The following is a 21,011-nucleotide window of genomic DNA, read 5'->3' as shown; positions in this document are numbered from 1 at the left end:
AGTCCTGTTTGGTCCAGTGACGGCGGGTTAGGCAACGTTGTTGCCGGTGATGTCTGGTGAGGACCTGCCTTACGACAGGCCTACAAGCCCTCAGTCCAGACTATCAGCCTATTGCGGACAGTCTGAGCACTGATGGAGGGATTGTGCGATCTTGGTATAACTCGGGCAGTTGTTGCTCTAAATGTTGCCATCCTGTACCTGTCCCGCAGGTGTGATGTTCGGATGTATCGATCCTGTGCAGGTGTTGTTACACGTGGTCTGCCACTGCGAGGACGATCAGCTGTCCATCCTGTAGCGCTGTCTTAGGCGTCTCACAGTATGGACATAGCAATTTATTGCCCTGGCCACATCTGCAGTCCTCAGTCCTTAGGCCTCCTTGCAGCATGCCTAAGGCACATTCATGCAGACGAGCAGGGACCCTGGGAATCTTTCTTTTGGTGTTTTTCCAGAGTCAGTAGAAAGGCCTCTTCAGTGTTCTAAGTTTTCATAACTGTGACCGTAATTGCCTACCATCTGTAAGTGTCTTAATGACCGTTCCACAGGTGAATGTTCATTATTTGTTTATGGTTCATTGAACAAGCATGGGAAACAGTGTTTAAACCCTTTACAATGAAGATCTGTGAAGCTTAGATTTTTATGAATTATCTTTGAAAGACAGTCCTGAAAAAGGGACATTTCTTTGTTTGCTGAGTTTACTTTGCCAATGTATACATGCCTCTTACGAGAACTCCACTGAACGTTCTGAGGACAAAGAGCACCACCTGCTGGGCATAAGACAAACTGTTACAAAGTCAAGGAAGTTTTAGGGCTCGATTCAATCAGATCCAACACTGTGAATCTTAATTGTATTTCCTTGATTTGTCGCATCCTCTCCTTGCCTCTTTCTTAAAGCACATTGGAGAAGGACCGAGGGGAAAAACCTCAGATCTATTTGAATGTGCTTCGATAAAGGAGACGAGGATTTGAAGAGTCAAGAAAATACAATTGTGATTCACTGACTGTGTATCAAAAGAAACACACTAACATCTATTTGGATTTTGGGATTTTCAATTTTGTTTATTGACTAAAGTCTTTGAAAACGCAGATTACAATTTCTGTATACAAACTGTACACAAACGCAAGGCACTATACATTCACATATATCACTTTTTTTCCCCCATGAAGAATTCCATGCCTTTAAAAATACAACCGTTGACATTTCTCAGGTACCTGTGAAGCTTAGACATCATTATGACAGCCCAGGTACCATACCAGAGAATTTGAATCAAAAAGGTACATACTTGGCATGTTATCACCTATTGAGACATCGTAGACAAGAAAAAAAGTTCTTGTCAGAAAAAGTTCCTACAGACACAGATATTACACAGAACTTTCAAGTTGAATACATTTTTACATACATTGACGTACATTGCCTACAGAAAGTATTCAGCCCCTGGACTTTTTCCACATTTTGTTGTGTTACAGCCTGAATTTAAAATGGATTGAATTTAGATTTTTTGGTCCCTGGCCTACACACAATACCCCATAATGTCAAAGTGAAATGATTTATTTCAAAATGTTTACAAACATATATTTTTTTAAAGCTGCAAAAAGGTGCCACTACAAAGTATTCTCAGGGGTGTATTTCTGCATTTCATTTGAAATCACTGTCATTGTATGGTATTGTGTGTGGATGGGTGAGAACAGTATCTATTTTATACATTATGAATTCAGGCTATAACACAACAAAATGTGGAATAAGTCATGGGGTATGAATACTTTATGAATCTGTAAATACACATTCTATGAAAGACTTCACAAACACCACAAAGCCAGAGACCACAGCGGTGTGTCTGATGATGTCATTGATGATGTCCATGGTATAGAGTTCTGTCGGCCATCTTAATTTTTCTGTGTGTAAAACCCTGATGAAGGCTACGGGCCGTTTTAAACAAGTTTATTTTCAACAATAAAGCAGCATTTTTAACAACTTCCACTGACCTCCCAGAGTTGCTGACAGTCCTCTTCAACTCACATGGCAGGAGTGGTGACATAGCAAGTGCTTCTAGGAAACTTAGTACAGTGTCTACATACACAGTAGTACAGTATGAAACACAGAGAGAGAGAGAGAGAGAGACACACACAGAGAAAGAGACACACAGAGAGAAAGAGCAGGTCCTGCTTGTACAGTTCCTGATAAGCCACTGAGAAAATGTGCTAAGCAGGATTTTCATTTTCCTACATAGTTACATAATTAAAAGGTAAAAAACATGATGCTACATGAGGCTAGCACACCGTAGCAGATCCCAACCCAGCCTCTGTCCTCTTCTCCCACTTATCGTCCCTGAGAGTGTGTTCAGCAGAGGAGGCTGGTGAGGGGAGGACGCACGTAAAAATGGCTGGAACGGAGTGAATGAAATTGTATCAAACTTCTGAAAACCCATGTGTTTGATACGGTTCCATTGATTCCATTCCACCCAAACAATGATCACATCCTCCGATTTAAAGTGCTGCCAGCTACCAGCGGTGTTCAGTCACACCGCTGGGAAGGGCTGGATGGGTGACACCGCCTGGTGGCCTACATTGGTCTCTGTGTCCTCTTCTCTCCACAACCAACCTGATGAATGGCAAAACGCAGGCCAAAACACGTTGGTCTTAACAATAAAGAAGCATTTGATCAACTTCCACTGTCCCCCAAGAGTTGTTGAATTTCTTCTTCTCTCCACAACCATCGTCAGGTTAACTTACACTAAAACAGTCCTTTAGCCTTCTTTAAGTTGACTTGCTTCCACCCTGGTAATCCGTCGTACTCCTCTCTCTTCATGTCCAACGCTTTCTGCATGGGGAGAAGATAATCAAATAATACAATGAGAGATGGAGTGAGGTGGTACATTTTAACAGTGCACTGTTTTGAGTTCAGACAATGTCAAATAGTGAACCGTCATGTTTGACATCAGTTTGTGGTCCCACCAGAGTTCCAAGTGAAATACTGTTTACACAGAAGTAGTTATATATAATTACGTTTTAATTACCGTTTATATTTTTAGATTTTCCCCTCAATCAACTTTTTTTCTTTCAACTTTTTCACTCCGGACGCTTTATCTGGACATGGTTCGTCAGGACCTCCAACAGCCGAAGCTAAGTAGTAACATTAACATGATGCCTTCTAATTGCAGTCGCTGTACTCATAATATACAGGAAAACGATCGCCTTACGGCAAGGATAGCTGTGCTGCAAGCTATCCTTTAATGGCGTCAGACCGAGGCTCTGCATCTGTCCTCGTGCTCCTAGACCTTAGTGCTGCCTTTGATACCATCGATCACCACATTCTTTTGGAGAGATTGGAAACCCAAATTGGTCTACACGGACAAGTTCTGGCCTGGTTTAGATCTTATCTGTCGGAAAGATATCAGTTTGTCTCTGTGCATGGTTTGACCTCTGACAAATCAACTGTACATTTCGGTGTTCCTCAAGGTTCCGTTTTAGGACCACTATTGTTTGCACTATATATTTTACCTCTTGGGGATGTCATTCGAAAACATGTTAACTTTCACTGCTATGCGGATGACACAGCTGTACATTTCAATGAAACATGGTGAAGCCCCAAAATTGCCCTCGCTAGAAGCCTGTGTTTCAGTCATAAGGAAGTGGATGGCTGCAAACGTTCTACTTTTAAACTCAGACAAAACAGAGATGCTTGTTCTAGGTCCCGAGAAACAAAGAGATCTTCTGTTGAATCTGACAATTCATCTTGATGGTTGTAAAGTAGTCTCAAATAAAACTGTGAAGGACCTCGGTGTTACTCTGGACCCTGATCTCTCTTTTGACGAACATATCAAGACTGTTTCAAGGACAGCTTTTTTCCATCTACGTAACATTGCAAAAATCATAAACTTTCTGTCCAAAAATGATGCAGAAAAATGTATCCATGTTACTTCTAGGTTAGACTACTACAATGCTCTACTTTCCGGCTACCCGGATAAAGCACTAAATAAACTTCAGTTAGGATTCTAGCAGCCGTATTTAGCACTGACTAGAACCAAAAAATGTGATCATATTACTCCAGTGCTAGCCTCCCTACACTGGCTTCCTGTTAAGGCAAGGGCTGATTTCAAGGTTTTACTGCTAACCTACAAAGCATTACATGGGCTTGCTCCTACCCATCTTTCCGATTTGGTCCTGCCGTACATACCTACACGTACGCTATGGTCACAAGATGCAGGCCTCCTAATTGTCCCTAGAATTTCTAAGCAAACAGCTGGAGGCAGGGCTTTCTCCTATAGAGCTCCATTTTTATGGAATGGTCTGCCTACCCATGTGAGAGACGCAGACTCGGTCTCAACTTTTAAGTCTTTATTGAAGACTCCTCTTCAGTAGGTCCTATGATTGAGTGTAGTCTGGCCCAGGGATGTGAAGGTGAATGGAAAGGCTCTGGAGCAACGAACCCCCCTTGCTATCTCTGCCTGGCCGGTTCCCCTCTCTCCACTGGGATTCTCTGCCTCTAACCCTATTACAGGGGCTGAGTCACTGGCTTACTGGTGCTCTTTCATGCCGTCCCTAGGAGGGGTGCGTCACTTGAGTGGGTTGAGTCACTGACGTGATCTTCCTGTCTGGGTTGGCGCCCCTCCTTGGGTTGTGCCATGGCGGAGATCTTTGTGGGCTATACTCGGCCTTGTCTCAGGATGGTAAGTTGGTGGTTGAAGATATCCCTTGTGGTGTGGGGGCTGTGCTTAGGCAAAGCGGGTGGGGTTATATCCTGCCTGTTTGGCCCTGTCCGGGGGTATCATCGGATGGGGCCACAGTGTATCCTGACCCCTCCTGTCTCAGCCTCCAGTATTTATGCTGCAGTAGTTTGTGTCGGGGGGCTAGGGTCAGTTTGTTATATCTGGAGTACTTCTCCTGTCTTATCCGGTGTCCTGTGTGAATTTAAGTATGATCTCTCTAATTCTTTCTTTCTCTCTCTCGGAGGACCTGAGCCCTAGGACCATGCCTCAGGACTACCTGGCATGATGACTCCTTGCTGTCCCCCAGTCCACCTGGCCGTGCTGCTGCTCCAGTTTCAACTGTTCTGCCTGCGGCTATGGAACCCTGACCTGTTCACCGGACATGCTACCTGCCCCAGACCTGCTGTCAACTCTCTAGAGACCGCAGGAGCGGTAAAGATACTCTTAATGATCGGCTATGAAAAGCCAACTGACATTTACTCCTGAGGTGCTGACTTGCTGCACCCTCGACAACTACTGTGATTATTATTATTTGACCATGCTGGTCATTTATGAACATCTTGGCCATGTTCTGTTATAATCTCCACCCGGCACAGCCAGAAGAGGACTGGCCACCCCTCATAGCCTGGTTCCTCTAGGTTTCTTCCGAGGTTTTGGCCTTTCTAGAGAGTTTTTCCTAGCCACCGTGCTTCTACACCTGCATTGCTTGCTGTTTGGGGTTTTAGGCTGGGTTTCTGTACAGCAGTTTGAGATATCAGCTGATGTAAGAAGGGCTATATAAATAAATGTGATTTGGGAGTCCATGCCAAAAAGACAGAAGTGATCCACAGTGTTCCTCATCGCTGTGGAGAAAGAAAAGACAAGTGGAGGGGTGGAGGGGCACAGGTGGAGAGAGAGAGAGCGAGAGAGAGAGGGGCAAGCAGGACAGCCCAGAGGAAGAGAGGAGGGAGTCAGCTCAGTGAGGATGTTGTATCCTTGAGGACAAACAGTCAGATCATTCTCATTCACCATGGTCCTCAGCACAAACAACTCACCTTATCTGAATCCCCTAGAACCCAGCCTGAAAGGTAAGAGGAGTTAGCTTGAGCTCCAGATCCTTGGTATTAGTCACAGTTTATTACAGTGCTACAAGACGTCAATTGTCACGCCTATTCCTGCTTCCTCCCTCTGTCGCTCGACGTCACCGGTAACCACCGGCCCTGACAACTATTAATACACACACACACACACACACACACACACACACACCTGTTCCCCATCATTAAGCACACCTGGTCGTCATTTCCTCCGTGATTACTCCCCCTTTTATTTAGCCCTCAGTTGACAGTCAGTCATTAGGTAGTATTGTTTTCTCTCACGTTCTGTACGCCTCTCATGTTCGTTCGTCTGCATCGTTTCTTTATTTAACTCACCTTCTGCACCTGCTTCCTGACTCCCAGCGTATATGTTACATCAATAGCCAGGGAGCGTAAAGTAATGATGGTAAGAGAATCACATCAATGACATTAGGGCCTGTAGGTATCAACCATCTCAGAGTAGGTCTGCTGATCCAGGATCATGTCTTCCCTGTCGTTATTCATTGTGATCTAAAATGTCAAACTGATCCTAGATCAGCACTCTGAGATGCATTATGCATACAGCCCCTGGTCTCTCTCTTATTGGCCAAGCATCTCTCTGGCCTTCTATCCTCATTGGTCAGACTGTGTGGGGAGTGGAGCTGACGCCCAGGGAGAGAAAACTAATTTCTTGAGTACACAGAGAGAGCTCCGACATTGGACCCCACTCTGTCCTCCCTCAGTGTGTGCTCGGTGTGTTTGTGTGCTCTGTGTATGTGTTGAATTCTGTAAATAGAGATAAACACACAGGGAGGGAGATGGCCTCTCTTGTTGAATGGTGGGAGAGAGAGAGAGAGAAAAGAGTAGTGCTTTTAAGAAATTGATTCTCCATTGAAAGTGCTTTTAGTCCAGGACCAGGCCTAACATTGGTCTGGGAAACCTGAAATCAAGGTATCCTATTCTCACAGGGTGTGTTAGAACTGAATGGTCATTGATCAAGGGGTGTGGTCTCACCTCAAAGTCCTGGTCTGATAGGTAGAGCTCCAGACGGAGTGGGTCGACGCCCTCAGGAAGTGGGCGTGCCAACAGCTCAGCCAGGGGATAGGTGTTCTGGCACAGCCTGGCCAGCACATCTTCCACCAGGATGATCTGGTTACACACCTCCACCTCCTGACACACACAGAGAGACAATCAACTCAAATAGTCCCAAAAAGGAGGATAAGAGTACTGTATATTTCAACCGGTCATGTGGGTGTTTGGATGTGTGTGTGTGTTTGGATGTGTGTGTGTGTGTGTGTGTGTGTGTGTGTGTGTGTGTGTGTGTGTGTGTGTGTGTGTGTGTGTGTGTGTGTGTGTGTGAGCAGTACGGTTAATGTGTGTGTAGCTGTGTGAGTTAATAAATCAAATCACATTTTAATTGGTCACATACACATTCAGTGCCTTCGGAAAGTATTCAGACCCCTTGACTTTTTCCACATTTTGTTATGTTACAGCCTTAATCTAAAAATAACTTTAAAAAAAAAAATCCTAAGCAATCTACACACAATACCCCATAATGACAAAACAGGTTTTTAGAAATGTTTGCAAATTTATAAAACATTTAAAAACAGAAATACCTTATTTACATAAGTATTCAGACACTTTGCTATGAGACTCGAAATTGAGCTCAGGTGCATCCTGTTTCCATTGATCATCCTTGAGATGTTTCTACAACTTGATTGGAGTCCACCTGTGGTAAATTCAATTTATTGGACATTATTTGGAAAGGCACACACATGTCTATAAGGTCCCACAGTTGACATTGCATGTCAGAGGAAAAACCAAGCCATGAGGTCGAAGGAATTGGCCGTAAAGCTCCGAGACAGGATTGTGTCAAGGCACAGATCTGGGGAAGGGTCCCAAAAACATGTCTGCAGCATTGAAGGTCCAAGATCTCAGTGGCCTCCATTATTCTTAAACGGAAGAAGTTTGGAACCACCAAGATACTTCCTAGAGTTGGCCGCCCGGCCAAACTGAGCAATCGGGGGAGAAGGGCCTTGGTCAGGGAGGTGACCAAGAACTCGATAGGAACACTGGGTGCTCTGTCGGTGACTCTGTGGAGATGGGAGAAACTTCCAGAAGGACAACCATCTCTGCAGCATTCCACCAATCAGGCCTTTATGGTAGAGTGACCAGATGGAAGCCACACTTCAGTAAAAGGCACATGACAACCCGCTTGGAGTTTGACAGAAGGCACCTAAAGAAACAAGATTCTCTGGTCTGATGAAACCAAGATTGAACTCTTCAGCCTGAATGTCAAGCGCCACGTCTGGAGGAAACCTGGCACCATCAATATGGTGAAGCATTGTGGTGGCAGCATCATGCTGTGGAGATGTTTTTCAGCAGCAGGGACTGGGAGACTAGTCAGGATCGAGGAAAAGATGAACGGAGCAAACTACAGAGAGATCCTTGATGAAAACCTGCTCCAGAGCTCTCAGGACCTCAGACTGGGGTGAAGGGTCACCTTCCAACAGGACAACGACTAAGCACACAGCAAAGACAACGTAGGAGTGGCTTCGGGACAAGTCTCTGAATGTCCTTGAGTGGCCCAGTCAGAGCCCGGACTTGAACCCGATCAAACTTCTCTGAAAAGACTTGAAACTAGCTGTGCAACGCTCCCCATCCAACCTGACAGAGCTTGAGAGGATCTGCAGAGAAGAATGGGAGAAACTCCCCAAATACAGGTGTGCCAAGCTTCTACACCTGCATTTCTGTACAGCACTTTGAGATATCAGCTGATCTAAGGGCTACATAAATACATTTGATTTGATTTGTAGCGTCATACCCAAGAAGACTCAATGCTGTATTTGCTGCCAAAAGTAAAAACCTGTTTTTGCTTTGTCATTATGGTGTGTTATGTGTAGATTGATGGGGGAAAAAACAATTTAATCTATTTTAGAATAAGGCTGTAAAGTAACAAAATGCACTGTAGCCGTGTGGGCTGGTGTCGCCGTGTGGGCTGGTGTCGCCGTGTGGGCTGGTGTCGCCGTGTGGGCTGGTGTCGCCGTGTGGGCTGGTGTCGGCTCTTTTAGCCGACATTTAATCAATGCAGGCAAACTTTTAGCAAGCTATTCATACTATATATCAGTTGTCCCTGCCCCTGCCTGGTGCCAGGCCCAACAGATGCAGCTTCAGGCTCAGCAGCCATACCCCTGAACCAGCCCTGTCTCCCAACTGAAGAAGGAGGTGAGCAGCATTGTGTTGAATGACATGTCAGTTGGCATAATTGCAGGTACTGCAATACATTGAGGACAAGAATGTGATTCTCCAGTCAGGAAAAATCTCACTTGACACAGAGGCAGCCAATATCAGAGCATTAAAGGAAGAGATGCAGGCTCTTAGAGACTCCTAGTCTCTGTCTGAGGCAACACTGATTGCTACGCAAATGGATGTTGCACCTCAATTTAGCAAGGAACACAGCCGCCAGAGGAAGAGATTCTATGATGAGACCTCTCAAGAGGAGACAGCTCAGGACAGTGCAGAAAAGGTGTTTCGGAACAGTATTTTTTACTGCTATGGACAACATCATAAGTGACTTGGACACTAGGTTCCACACCACTGCAAAAATTGTAGAACACTTTTCTGCTGTTCTGAAAGTTGGGCAGATTAGTGAGGATAAAGTCTCTGTGTGCCAACCACTGATCATGAAGTATTCCAGAGATCTTACACCTGAGTTTCATAATGAAGTAAGACACCTGAACACTGTATATGCTGCCACTTTCCCCCCTAACTTGTTCCCTCGGTCTCCTGAAAGCAATTTGTACAATGCAGCTGCAAAGCATTTTAGGAGAAGTGTGCATTGCTTTACATATATTTTCCACACTGCCTGTGACTGTTGCTGGTGGCGAGAGAGCTTGCAGAAAACTAAAAAAACTGATGAAAAACTATGAGGTCCACTATGACCCAGGACAGGCTGTGCAGTCTTGCCATGCTGTCTATTGGAAGTCAGTTAGCTAGAAAGCTGGACTTGATCAGTGACTTCGCTAGCAAGAAGGCTCAGCGCTGGGCTCTTGGTGAGTAAGGCTGAGCAAGGGCCAGTGATAACTGTTAAATGGCATGACGATGGATATTGGATCACTACACACATGATGCCCACAGGCTGAGAACAAGACTAAGAACAGACTGCGAACAAGATAGATCTCAAAGTAATGGCTGGTTTGTCATAAAATTTGTTGCGTACAATCAAGACCAAGTGGAAGTTACCTATTGATTTGGTGACCTCTTGACCTTTCCTCTAGCGCCACCATCAGGCCTTTTCATTTCCATTTTGTTTTCCATTTCAACTTCTGCTTATTTTCTAGTTGGTGTGTATACTTAGTTCAAAAATCTGCTGCTGATTTTATTATTTTGTTTGTTATATTCTATAGATGATCATGTTAATTTAATTTAAGAGGTTAATGTATATTTAAATTATATTTAAGTTATTCATTAATGTTAAGAGAATTTTCCATTCAAGAATTTACCATTAAAATGACATTTAGACTATAAGAAATGTGCTAAAGGCCGTCTTTTACAGAGGGTATCAGTCTTGCATCAAATAGTGAATTCCACTGTATGCAGAATGTTGCATGAACGTCTGCACAGTGTTATATTTTCACAGCTCACTGTCAGTTAAAATCGTACAGTAAATATTGGACTACAAGAGAGTTGCAAGCCTGCAAAGGTAGAGTTATTTAAAGATTTGAATGGGTCGATTGGGTTCTGGAGGTATGGTTACAGTAATTGCACAGGTTTGGTGTGGCCTGTGATGGTGGGGCCCAATGTGATATCTATTCATGGGGCCCCACATCCCTGGTGGCGCCCCTGTCTGTGGCATTGTGTTGTGTGACAAAACTGTACATTTTAGAGGGACGTTTTATTGTTCCCAGCACAAAGTGCACCTGTGTAATAATCATGCTGTTTAATCATCTTCTTGATATGCCTCAGCTGTCAGGTGGATGGATTATCTTGGCAAAGGAGAAATGCTCACTAACAGGGATGTAAACAAATTTGTGCACAAAATTTGAGAGAAATAAGCTTCATATGCATATGAAATATTTCTGGGATCTTTATTTCAGCTCATAAAACCAACACTTTACATGTTGCGTTTATATTTTTGTTCAGTGTAGATATCTCTGTTAGAAAGATATATTTTTGTTCAGTATAGATATCTCTGTTAGAAAGATATATTTTTGTTCAGTATAGATATCTCTGTTAGAAAGATATATTTTTGTTCAGTGTAGATATCTCTGTTAGAAAGATATATTTTTGTTCAGTGTAGATATCTCTGTTAGAAAGATATATTTTTGTTCAGTGTAGATATCTCTGTTAGAAAGAATACTATGTTTCCCTTGACGTAGTGGTGCTGGATGTAAAACATGTCTCAACTTATCCAACTCTCCCTTATGGTCAGAGTGTGTGTGTGTATAAGGGTTGGCAGGTCAGTGTAGTGAATAACTCACCCTCTCAGTGATCTCTGCAATGTCCTCTCTGTGCTCCCAGCTTGGGAACACGTTGGTGAAGGTGAGAGGCTCCAGACCAGCATGGATCAGATACGACTTCTGAGGCTTCTTCTCATTATTCTCTGCGGGAGGAAGTCAGCACGTTTAGCAACAAATCCTAACGAGAGACATGCCCTTAGTGAAAAGGTCTGCGGGTGAAAGGTTCAAAGTCTTTAAGATGTAACATCAAGCACCTTATGGTAACTGAGACAAGAGATGATGCTGCTGCTACTCTCTGTTTATCTTATATGCATAGTCACTTTAACTATACATTCATGTACATACTACCTAAATTGGCCCGACCAACCAGTGCTCCCGCACATTGGCTAACCGGGCAATCTGCATTGTGTCCCACCACCCGCCAACCCCTCTTTTTACACTACTGCTACTCTCTGTTCATCATATATGCATAGTCACTTTAACGATACCTACATGTACATACTACCTCAATAAGCCTGACTAACAGGTGTCTGTATATAGCCTTGCTTCTCTTTTTTAAAATGTCTTTTTACTGTTTTATTTTTTTCCCCGCACCATTGGTTAGAGCCTGTAAGTAAGCATTTCACTGTAAGGTCTACTACACCTGTTGTATTCGGCACACGTGACAAATACACTTTGATTTGATCATCAGGTATTCTACCTTTGCAGTACTGCAGCACCGTTTCCATGGCACACTTCCTGTCCATGTCCCATCTTATCCTGGTGGAACCGGGGTTCTCGCTGTCCTGCGGCCACCAGCCCTGCCACAGGTACACCTCATGGAAGTTATCCACCAGGAACAGAGCTATACAGGAAGAGGAAGTTATGTCAGAGCAGCCATTTTGTACACCAACATTCCAACAGACAGGACATCTCCTTAATGCTGAGTGCCAAGCAGAGAGGCTTATACACTCACCAGGCTGGGAGGCTCAGTACAGGTCTTTACAGATGTAATGTATTACTATGGTATAATAGGACTCACCAGGCTGGGAGGCTCGGTACAGGTCTTTACAGATGTAATGTATTACTATGGTATAATAGGACTCACCAGGCTGGGAGGCTCAGTACAGGTCTTTACAGATGTAATGTATTACTATGGTATAATAGGACTCACCAGGCTGGGTACAGGTCTTTACAGATGTAAAGTATTACTATGGTATAATAGGACTCACCAGGCTGGGAGGCGAGGTACAGGTCTTTACAGATGTAATGTATTACTATGGTATAATAGGACTCACCAGGCTGGGAGGCTCGGTACAGGTCTTTACAGATGTAATGTATTACTATGGTATAATAGGACTCACCAGGCTAGGTACAGGTCTTTACAGATGTAATGTATTACTATGGTATAATAGGACTCACCAGGCTGGGAGGCTCAGTACAGGTCTTTACAGATGTAATGTATTACTATGGTATAATAGGACTCACCAGGCTGGGAGGCTCAGTACAGGTCTTTACAGATGTAATGTATTACTATGGTATAATAGGACTCACCAGGCTGGGAGGCTCAGTACAGGTCTTTACAGGTGTAATGTATTACTATGGTATAATAGGACTCACCAGGCTGGGAGGCGAGGTACAGGTCTTTACAGATGTAATGTATTACTATGGTATAATAGGACTCACCAGGCTGGGAGGCTCAGTACAGGTCTTTACAGATGTCATGTATTACTATGGTATAATAGGACTCACCAGGCTGGGAGGCTCGGTACAGGTCTTTACAGATGTAATGTATTACTATGGTATAATAGGACTCACCAGGCTGGGAGGCTCGGTACAGGTCTTTACAGATGTAATGTATTACTATGGTATAATAGGACTCACCAGGCTGGGAGGCGAGGTACAGGTCTTTACAGATGTAATGTATTACTATGGTATAATAGGACTCACCAGGCTGGGAGGCGAGGTACAGGTCTTTACAGATGTAATGTATTACTATGGTATAATAGGACTCACCAGGCTGGGAGGCGAGGTACAGGTCTTTACAGATGTCATGTATTACTATGGTATAATAGGACTCACCAGGCTGGGAGGCTCGGTACAGGTCTTTACAGATGTAATGTATTACTATGGTATAATAGGACTCACCAGGCTGGGAGGCTCGGTACAGGTCTTTACAGATGTAATGTATTACTATGGTATAATAGGACTCACCAGGCTGGGAGGCGAGGTACAGGTCTTTACAGATGTAATGTATTACTATGGTATAATAGGACTCACCAGGCTGGGAGGCGAGGTACAGGTCTTTACAGATGTAATGTATTACTATGGTATAATAGGACTCACCAGGCTGGGAGGCTCGGTACAGGTCTTTACAGATGTAATGTATTACTATGGTATAATAGGACTCACCAGGCTGGGAGGCGAGGTACAGGTCTTTACAGATGTAATGTATTACTATGGTATAATAGGACTCACCAGGCTGGGAGGCGAGGTACAGGTCTTTACAGATGTAAAGTATTACTATGGTATAATAGGACTCACCAGGCTGGGAGGCGAGGTACAGGTCTTTACAGATGTAATGTATTACTATGGTATAATAGGACTCACCAGGCTGGGAGGCTCAGTACAGGTCTTTACAGATGTAATGTATTACTATGGTATAATAGGACTCACCAGGCTGGGAGGCGAGGTACAGGTCTTTACAGATGTAATGTATTACTATGGTATAATAGGACTCACCAGGCTGGGAGGCGAGGTACAGGTCTTTACAGGTGTAATGTATTACTATGGTATAATAGGACTCACCAGGCTGGGAGGCGAGGTACAGGTCTTTACAGATGTAATGTATTACTATGGTATAATAGGACTCACCAGGCTGGGAGGCGAGGTACAGGTCTTTACAGATGTAATGTATTACTATGGTATAATAGGACTCACCAGGCTGGGAGGCGAGGTACAGGTCTTTACAGATGTAATGTATTACTATGGTATAATAGGACTCACCAGGCTGGGAGGCGAGGTACAGGTCTTTACAGATGTAATGTATTACTATGGTATAATAGGACTCACCAGGCTGGGAGGCGAGGTACAGGTCTTTACAGATGTCATGTATTACTATGGTATAATAGGACTCACCAGGCTGGGAGGCTCAGTACAGGTCTTTACAGATGTAATGTATTACTATGGTATAATAGGACTCACCAGGCTGGGAGGCTCGGTACAGGTCTTTACAGATGTAATGTATTACTATGGTATAATAGGACTCACCAGGCTGGGAGGCTCGGTACAGGTCTTTACAGATGTAATGTATTACTATGGTATAATAGGACTCACCAGGCTGGGAGGCGAGGTACAGGTCTTTACAGATGTAAAGTATTACTATGGTATAATAGGACTCACCAGGCTGGGAGGCGAGGTACAGGTCTTTACAGATGTAATGTATTACTATGGTATAATAGGACTCACCAGGCTGGGAGGCTCAGTACAGGTCTTTACAGATGTAATGTATTACTATGGTATAATAGGACTCACCAGGCTGGGAGGCGCGGTACAGGTCTTTACAGGTGTAATGTATTACTATGGTATAATAGGACTCACCAGGCTGGGAGGCTCGGTACAGGTCTTTACAGATGTAAAGTATTACTATGGTATAATAGGACTCACCAGGCTGGGAGGCAAGGTACAGGTCTTTACAGATGTAATGTATTACTATGGTATAATAGGACTCACCAGGCTGGGAGGCGAGGTACAGGTCTTTACAGATGTAATGTATTACTATGGTATAATAGGACTCACCAGGCTGGGAGGCGAGGTACAGGTCTTTACAGATGTAATGTATTACTATGGTATAATAGGACTCACCAGGCTGGGAGGCGAGGTACAGGTCTTTACAGATGTAATGTATTACTATGGTATAATAGGCCTCACCAGGCTGGGAGGCGCGGTACAGGTCCTCCTGTAGGAAGGGCAGAGAGCTGACCATGTCTGGAGCTCTGGAGGGGTGGAAGAACTCTGTAGCCACAAACTGCCCTGAAGAACTGCTCAGCTTGAACAGCCGAGGGGTGAAGTTGAATTTACCCGGATCTAAAACAAGAAAATTCATGCTCAGTGTTAACATGTACCTAAACCCAGATAATCAGTTTGCCATATTGTTAAGTGTTATTTCAGTGTGTGTGTGTGTAACTGTACTATACCTTGCAGCATACAATCGTAGGCTTTCCGGTCTTTAATCCCTACAGCATCCCAGAATCCCGTGGGCTCTGATCCCTCGTCACACTCTGTAATGGTCACCTTACTGCTGCTGTGGAGCCCCGCCTCCAACGGACATCTAAAAGACAGCAGCCATGCGTCACATCATAACTACACTATACCGGCCGGCCCAAATGGCACCCTATTCCCCATATAGTGCACTACTTTAGACTACAGCCCTATGGGCCCTGGTCAAAAGTAGTGCGCTATATAGGGAATAGGGTGCCAGTTGGGACAGAGATATACCGTATTACACATTTCATTACACAAGAGTTTTTCCTGGTCAGCATAGTACATAGTCAGGAAAGATGACTAGTCCATGGTCAAAAGTAGTGCACTATTTAGGCAACAGGGAGCCATTTGAGACTCAAACTCACTGTTCTTTGATCCTCTGAGCTGCGGTGAGGCCCACCAGCCGTGTGTGTTGCTGGGCCTTGCAGCCGTGCCACAGGTAAATGAGGGCCTTGTTGACGTTGAGGAGGATCATGGAGCTCCTGGAGCGAAGGCTGCTGCAGTGACTGACCACCTCCAGTAGGTGTCCCTCTACAGGGACCTCCCCCCGCACGCAGTACAGACGCCACTCAGCTAGAAGAAGACAAAGAGGCGCGTGGTCAGTATGACACACAGACAGGTCGTGTTCCTTTGCTCACAATTTTTATTGCATCAACCAATCGACTGTTCGGTCGGGCACCAGATTGCTATAATGTGGTTAGCTGATGTAAAACACCTATCCAGGTGTTGTAATATCTGGTATGCATCAGCAATGTAGTCGCTCAGGAACGCACTCGTACACACTACTGTCCTGATCACAGATACCAGCGGGGGCAGCTGAGGGAAGGACAGGTCATAGTGACAGCTGGAACGGAATGAATGGAACGGGATGAATGGAATGGATGGAATGGAATGGAACGGGATGAATGGAATGGAATGGAACGGGATGAATGGAATGAATGGAATGGAATGGAACGGGATGAATGGAATGGATGGAATGGAATGGAACGGGATGAATGGGATGGATGGAATGGATGGAATGGAACGGGATGAATGGAACGGGATGAAACTCAATGGGAACTTCCATTAATTCCATTCCAACCATTAGAATGAGCCGGTCTTCTGATTTAAAAAGTGACACCAGCCACCACTGGTACAGAAGATGGGCTAGATTCTTCCTTACTCTGTGTGTTCACCTCGTCCTCCTCTCTCTTCCCACCGTGTATAATCATCCCCCCGTTGAAACACTGCAGGAAACAAGGAGGCTCCTTCCCCTGCTGTACCTGGACCTGTTGGGGACAGCGACAGGGACACGGCTCACACATGACATATGCATCTAAGGCTGCTCTCAGATCAGTGACAGTAGATGCGTGTATACATGGAATTAGGCTGCATCTCAAACACCCTGTTCCCTATATAGTGCACTCTGGTCTGGTCTGGTAGTGCACTGTATAGGGAATAGGGTGCTATTTAAGACACAGGCTTAGTATTTACGGTCGACACGTACCTGGGCCCCTCTCTCCTCCTCCAGCTCCACTGTCGTCAGTGCTGACGTTCCTTTCTCTCTCACGGTGGAGTTCCGTCCCTGCCAGAAGAAGTAGCAGCACTGTTCTTTCACCGGGCCCGCGCTCCTCAGCTCCGGGTTCTGCCTCCTCCCAACTGCTGCGCTCACCGTGTACTTCCACTTCACAACGTACGCGTCTCCCTCATGGAACTGGCCTATACTCTGCTGGGGCAGCCGGCTGGGATAAGAACAATACAAATAGTTACAAATAATTCATTGGATTTCTACAGCACTCAGTACGGGAAGGTTTGCAGAAGTCTTGTTACTTTCCCAAAATGCTGATTTCTGGTTACTTTCACATACTTTCCAGAAATCCCTGTTGGAGGATTTCCTGATTCCAGAAATATTCCAACCAGGATTTCTGGGAATTTTGATAAAGTTTCCAGAATGTTGCAACCTTAGTAAAGGGGGAGATAATGACCTGTAGTCAAACTCCAGGATGTGCCAGACATCTACAGACACCGTGCTGATCTCTAGAGTCCTCATCCTGTCCTCTCCTTCTACAGAGCCATGGCCTCGGCCAACGTTCATCCCATCCAACACCGTGCTGACAGCTGTCTGAAGTACAGGGAGCATCAACGCTGCATCATACGGCCTGCACACGCACCCTGGCAAATCCTGGGGGTGGAGAGGGAGGGGGAGAGAGAGAGAGAATCATTCAGAAAACTCTAGGGTCATGGGGTCTGATGAAAACATAACAGATAACAAAATATGTGTAAAAGGAAGAGGGAAAGAGAAAGAAAGAAAGAGAGAGAGAAAAAGAGAGAGAAAAAGAGAGAGAGAAAAAGAGAGATAGAGTCAAGAGGATATACCTTCTGCCCAGTGACTTGTTGGTTGCTATTCTTTGGTTGTGGTTTCTTAGTGTCTGTCCAGTCCAGAAACTTCTCTTTGAACAGGATTGTCTCATTGTGCTGTGTCAGCCTGCCGAATATGGCCCAGTCAGGACGCCCCTGGCCCTTCCTGTGGACACGCGCACACACAGTAAGAGAAAGTGAGAGCAGGACCTATAGACGCTATAAACCCCTCTAGGACAAACTGTCCCTGAGGGATGATTTGACCGAGTGGTGGAGAAAGAGTGTGTGTGTGTGTGTGTTGGTGCGTGTGTGCGTTGGAGCTTGCGTTGGTTCGTTGGTGCGTGTTTATTGGTGTGTGTGTTGGTCCGTTGATGTGTGTGTGCACGTTGGTGTGTGTGCATTGGTGTGTGTGGTTTGGTGAAGGTGCGTTGGTGTGTGTGTGTGTGTGTGTGTGTATGCGTTGGTGTGTGTGTGTGTGTGTGTGTGTGTTGGTGTGTGTGTGTGTGTGTGCGCGCGTTGGTAGCCTACCAGGGTATGCACGCGTTACATCCTCCAGGGTCCAGAGGATTGATGTCACAGCAGGTGTAGTCAAAGGTTCCGTTCCACAGGTGTTTGGCCAGCTGGAAGGCTACTTTCCTCTGGGCCAGAGTCACTTCCTTACCGTGCCAGACATACACCTCACTGCCAAAGTCAAACACCAGCACCTGCAAGGGGGGGCACACAGTGGAGATACGGGACCAAAATAATACACACCCTGTGGACCAGGGGCCATAATATGTATCAGACATCACAGAATAGGATCAGCTGCTAGTCCTAGTGCTGACCTAGGATCAGGTCCTCTCCTGTCCATGTAATCTTAATCATTGTGATCTAAAAGGCTAAACTGATCTTAGATCAGCTCTCCTACTATGAGTTGTCTGCTATATGTGGTTCCTGATGAGTCCAGTCAGGTACCTCTTTGGATTCCAGTAGTGTGCTGCGTGGAACCTTCCCCCACTGATCATCATCGGGAACCAGTTTATCATCAAGCAGACGGAAGATACAGTTAGTCTCCACGATGGCACTCTCAAACAGCTCATCTTCCTCCAGTGGCCCCGCGGCTGTATGAGGACACACACACCGAAAATATCAAGAATAATCTACAACGGTGGCATAAAACATGAAAATAAAGGCTTCAGATTACATGTGGCTAAAGTCCCAATTCTCCACCCATTTACCAAAGTGTGCACACTTGCCGTCATGATTTAACAAATGGTGGAAACTCCCTCCAGCCAGTGATTCCACTAACGCGTTTAGAACTAGAGCTAGTACTACTACTACTACTACTACTACTACTACTGCCGCCGCTACCGCTACCACTACCGCTACTACTGCTACCGCTGCTACTACTGCTACCGCTGCTACTACTGCTACCGCTACTACTACTGCTACCGCTACTACTACTGCTACCGCTACTACTACTGCTACCGCTACTACTACTGCTACCGCTACTACTACTGCTACCGCTACTACTTACGCTACCGCTACTACTTACGCTACCGCTACTACTTACGCTACCGCTACTACTACTACTGCTACCGCTACTACTTACACTGGTAGGTCTGCTGTCCTCTCAGGGTCTTCCAGAACTCTGTGGCTGCATGGTTCTGGGGGTTGACCCCCTCCTCAATGGTCTGGATCTGGCTCGCTCTGCAGCCCAGGTCCCTCTTAGTCTGGATACACGTGGCCAGCTCAGAGGCCTACAGTACGAGACATGCACACAAACACAGAGAAAATGTCACTACCTGGAATACACACGTCAAATTTCATAAATACAGTAGAACAGAAATCGTGTCAGCCTTGTAAGGGGATTAGGCTTTAGATTGACTTGCAATGACCAATGTCAACAGCCTCGTAATTACCAGACTGATTGTTGTATGAGGTTACAATGTCAGAGCCTGCTTGTTGTATTCTACCAGCAGTACTGTACGTTGTAATGATGAGTCAGCATTCACCTTGACAGGTCTAGTATCCATACTGTAGTTCAATGTCTTCCTAATGATACCCCAGTTGATACCAGTTAAATACTAAAGCTAGTGAAATAAATACAAGGACTGAGAAAAACTAAGTAGCCTGGGCGAATCAAGCTAAGTAGCCTGGGCGAATCAAGCTAAGTAGCCTGGGCGAATCAAGCTAAGTAGCCTGGGCGAATCAAGCTAAGTAGCCTGGGCGAATCAAGCTAAGTAGCCTGGGCGAATCAAGCTACAGTCTGTTTGAAACTGTCTACTGTACATAAACAGGACACTTTCCATGGGGAATAAGAGCTGCTGTAGGGACAGATGGCACAGCTCTCTGCTCCAATGAGAGAGCAGAACATCTCAACAGTATGTGGCAGAGCCCCTAAATGGCTCTCTATTCCCTATAAACTGCATTACTTTTGACCAGGGCCCATAGAGCTAACACCTATCAACGACATTATGGCTACTTCAATATGGTCCTTTGAGGAGACATGCTATAAAGTAACATAAGGAGTCATTTAAAAATCCCATCCAAAATAATTTATTAAACATCAGCCTTAATAAGCATCAGCCTTAATAAACATCAGCCTGCCCCAAAAGTTTTTAATCACCAATTCCATCTAGCCCAACCCCAGCAGAATAGGATTATCAAACAAGACATTTTCTTAATCCTGAAAGTCATTATTAAACGCTGACGCAGTCTGGCACAGGGAGACGGGGAAAGTCATTATTAAATGGTGACGCAGTCTGGCACAGGGAGACGGGGAAAGTCATTATTGAACGCTGACGCAGTCTGGCACAGGGAGACAGGGACTCACTATGGATTTCATCAAAGCCAGACACACATACACGGCGGGGGACTCACTTTGGCTTTCTCTATAACGTTAGCAAACTCTCCCATCCAGACAAAACAGTGCTGAGGAGTAACCAACAGGAAACAGTCTCCACTGTTCAGGGCTGAGGCTCTGGGCTCCACTAGTCTGGTCTGAACGTGATGGCGGCCTGGGTGATAGAGAGAGAAGAGTGAGGCTACAGATAACATTTTTATTTTTAAGAGTATTTTTTGTTGGATAGGATAGAGACAGCGAGAAACTATATGAGAAGAGAGTCTTTGAGTGTCATATGCTCAGCTTGACAGCGTTGTGGAAATTCAGTACTGAGAGAGACTTGGTAATTTCTTCAAACAATCATCTTTACCTAATATCGATTAATTATTGC

The 21,011-nt window shown here is 45.1% G+C and overlaps 1 protein-coding gene across 1 annotated transcript in view; it reads right to left on the bottom strand.

Annotated features, from left to right (window-relative positions):
* Window positions 1-1,029: 1,029 nt before the first annotated feature.
* LOC139550224 (supervillin-like) overlaps window positions 1,030-21,011 on the bottom strand; it is a 100,297-nt gene continuing 80,315 nt past the window's right edge. Inside the window, 15 exon segments of the mRNA XM_071360951.1 lie at window positions 1,030-2,815; window positions 6,773-6,928; window positions 11,239-11,360; window positions 11,918-12,061; window positions 15,127-15,282; window positions 15,393-15,526; window positions 15,825-16,032; window positions 16,622-16,727; window positions 16,946-17,180; window positions 17,424-17,620; window positions 17,815-17,962; window positions 18,325-18,500; window positions 18,751-18,896; window positions 19,388-19,535; window positions 20,659-20,795. Of these exon segments, the coding sequence (XP_071217052.1) occupies window positions 2,729-2,815; window positions 6,773-6,928; window positions 11,239-11,360; window positions 11,918-12,061; window positions 15,127-15,282; window positions 15,393-15,526; window positions 15,825-16,032; window positions 16,622-16,727; window positions 16,946-17,180; window positions 17,424-17,620; window positions 17,815-17,962; window positions 18,325-18,500; window positions 18,751-18,896; window positions 19,388-19,535; window positions 20,659-20,795 (2,300 nt within the window). The 3' untranslated portion in view covers window positions 1,030-2,728.

The sequence above is a fragment of the Salvelinus alpinus genome, chromosome 23 (assembly GCF_045679555.1).
Source record: "Salvelinus alpinus chromosome 23, SLU_Salpinus.1, whole genome shotgun sequence".
NCBI classification, from domain to species: domain Eukaryota; kingdom Metazoa; phylum Chordata; class Actinopteri; order Salmoniformes; family Salmonidae; genus Salvelinus; species Salvelinus alpinus.
The sequence above is the reverse complement of the archived record's forward strand: the minus strand, read 5'-3'. Positions and strand labels throughout refer to the sequence as shown.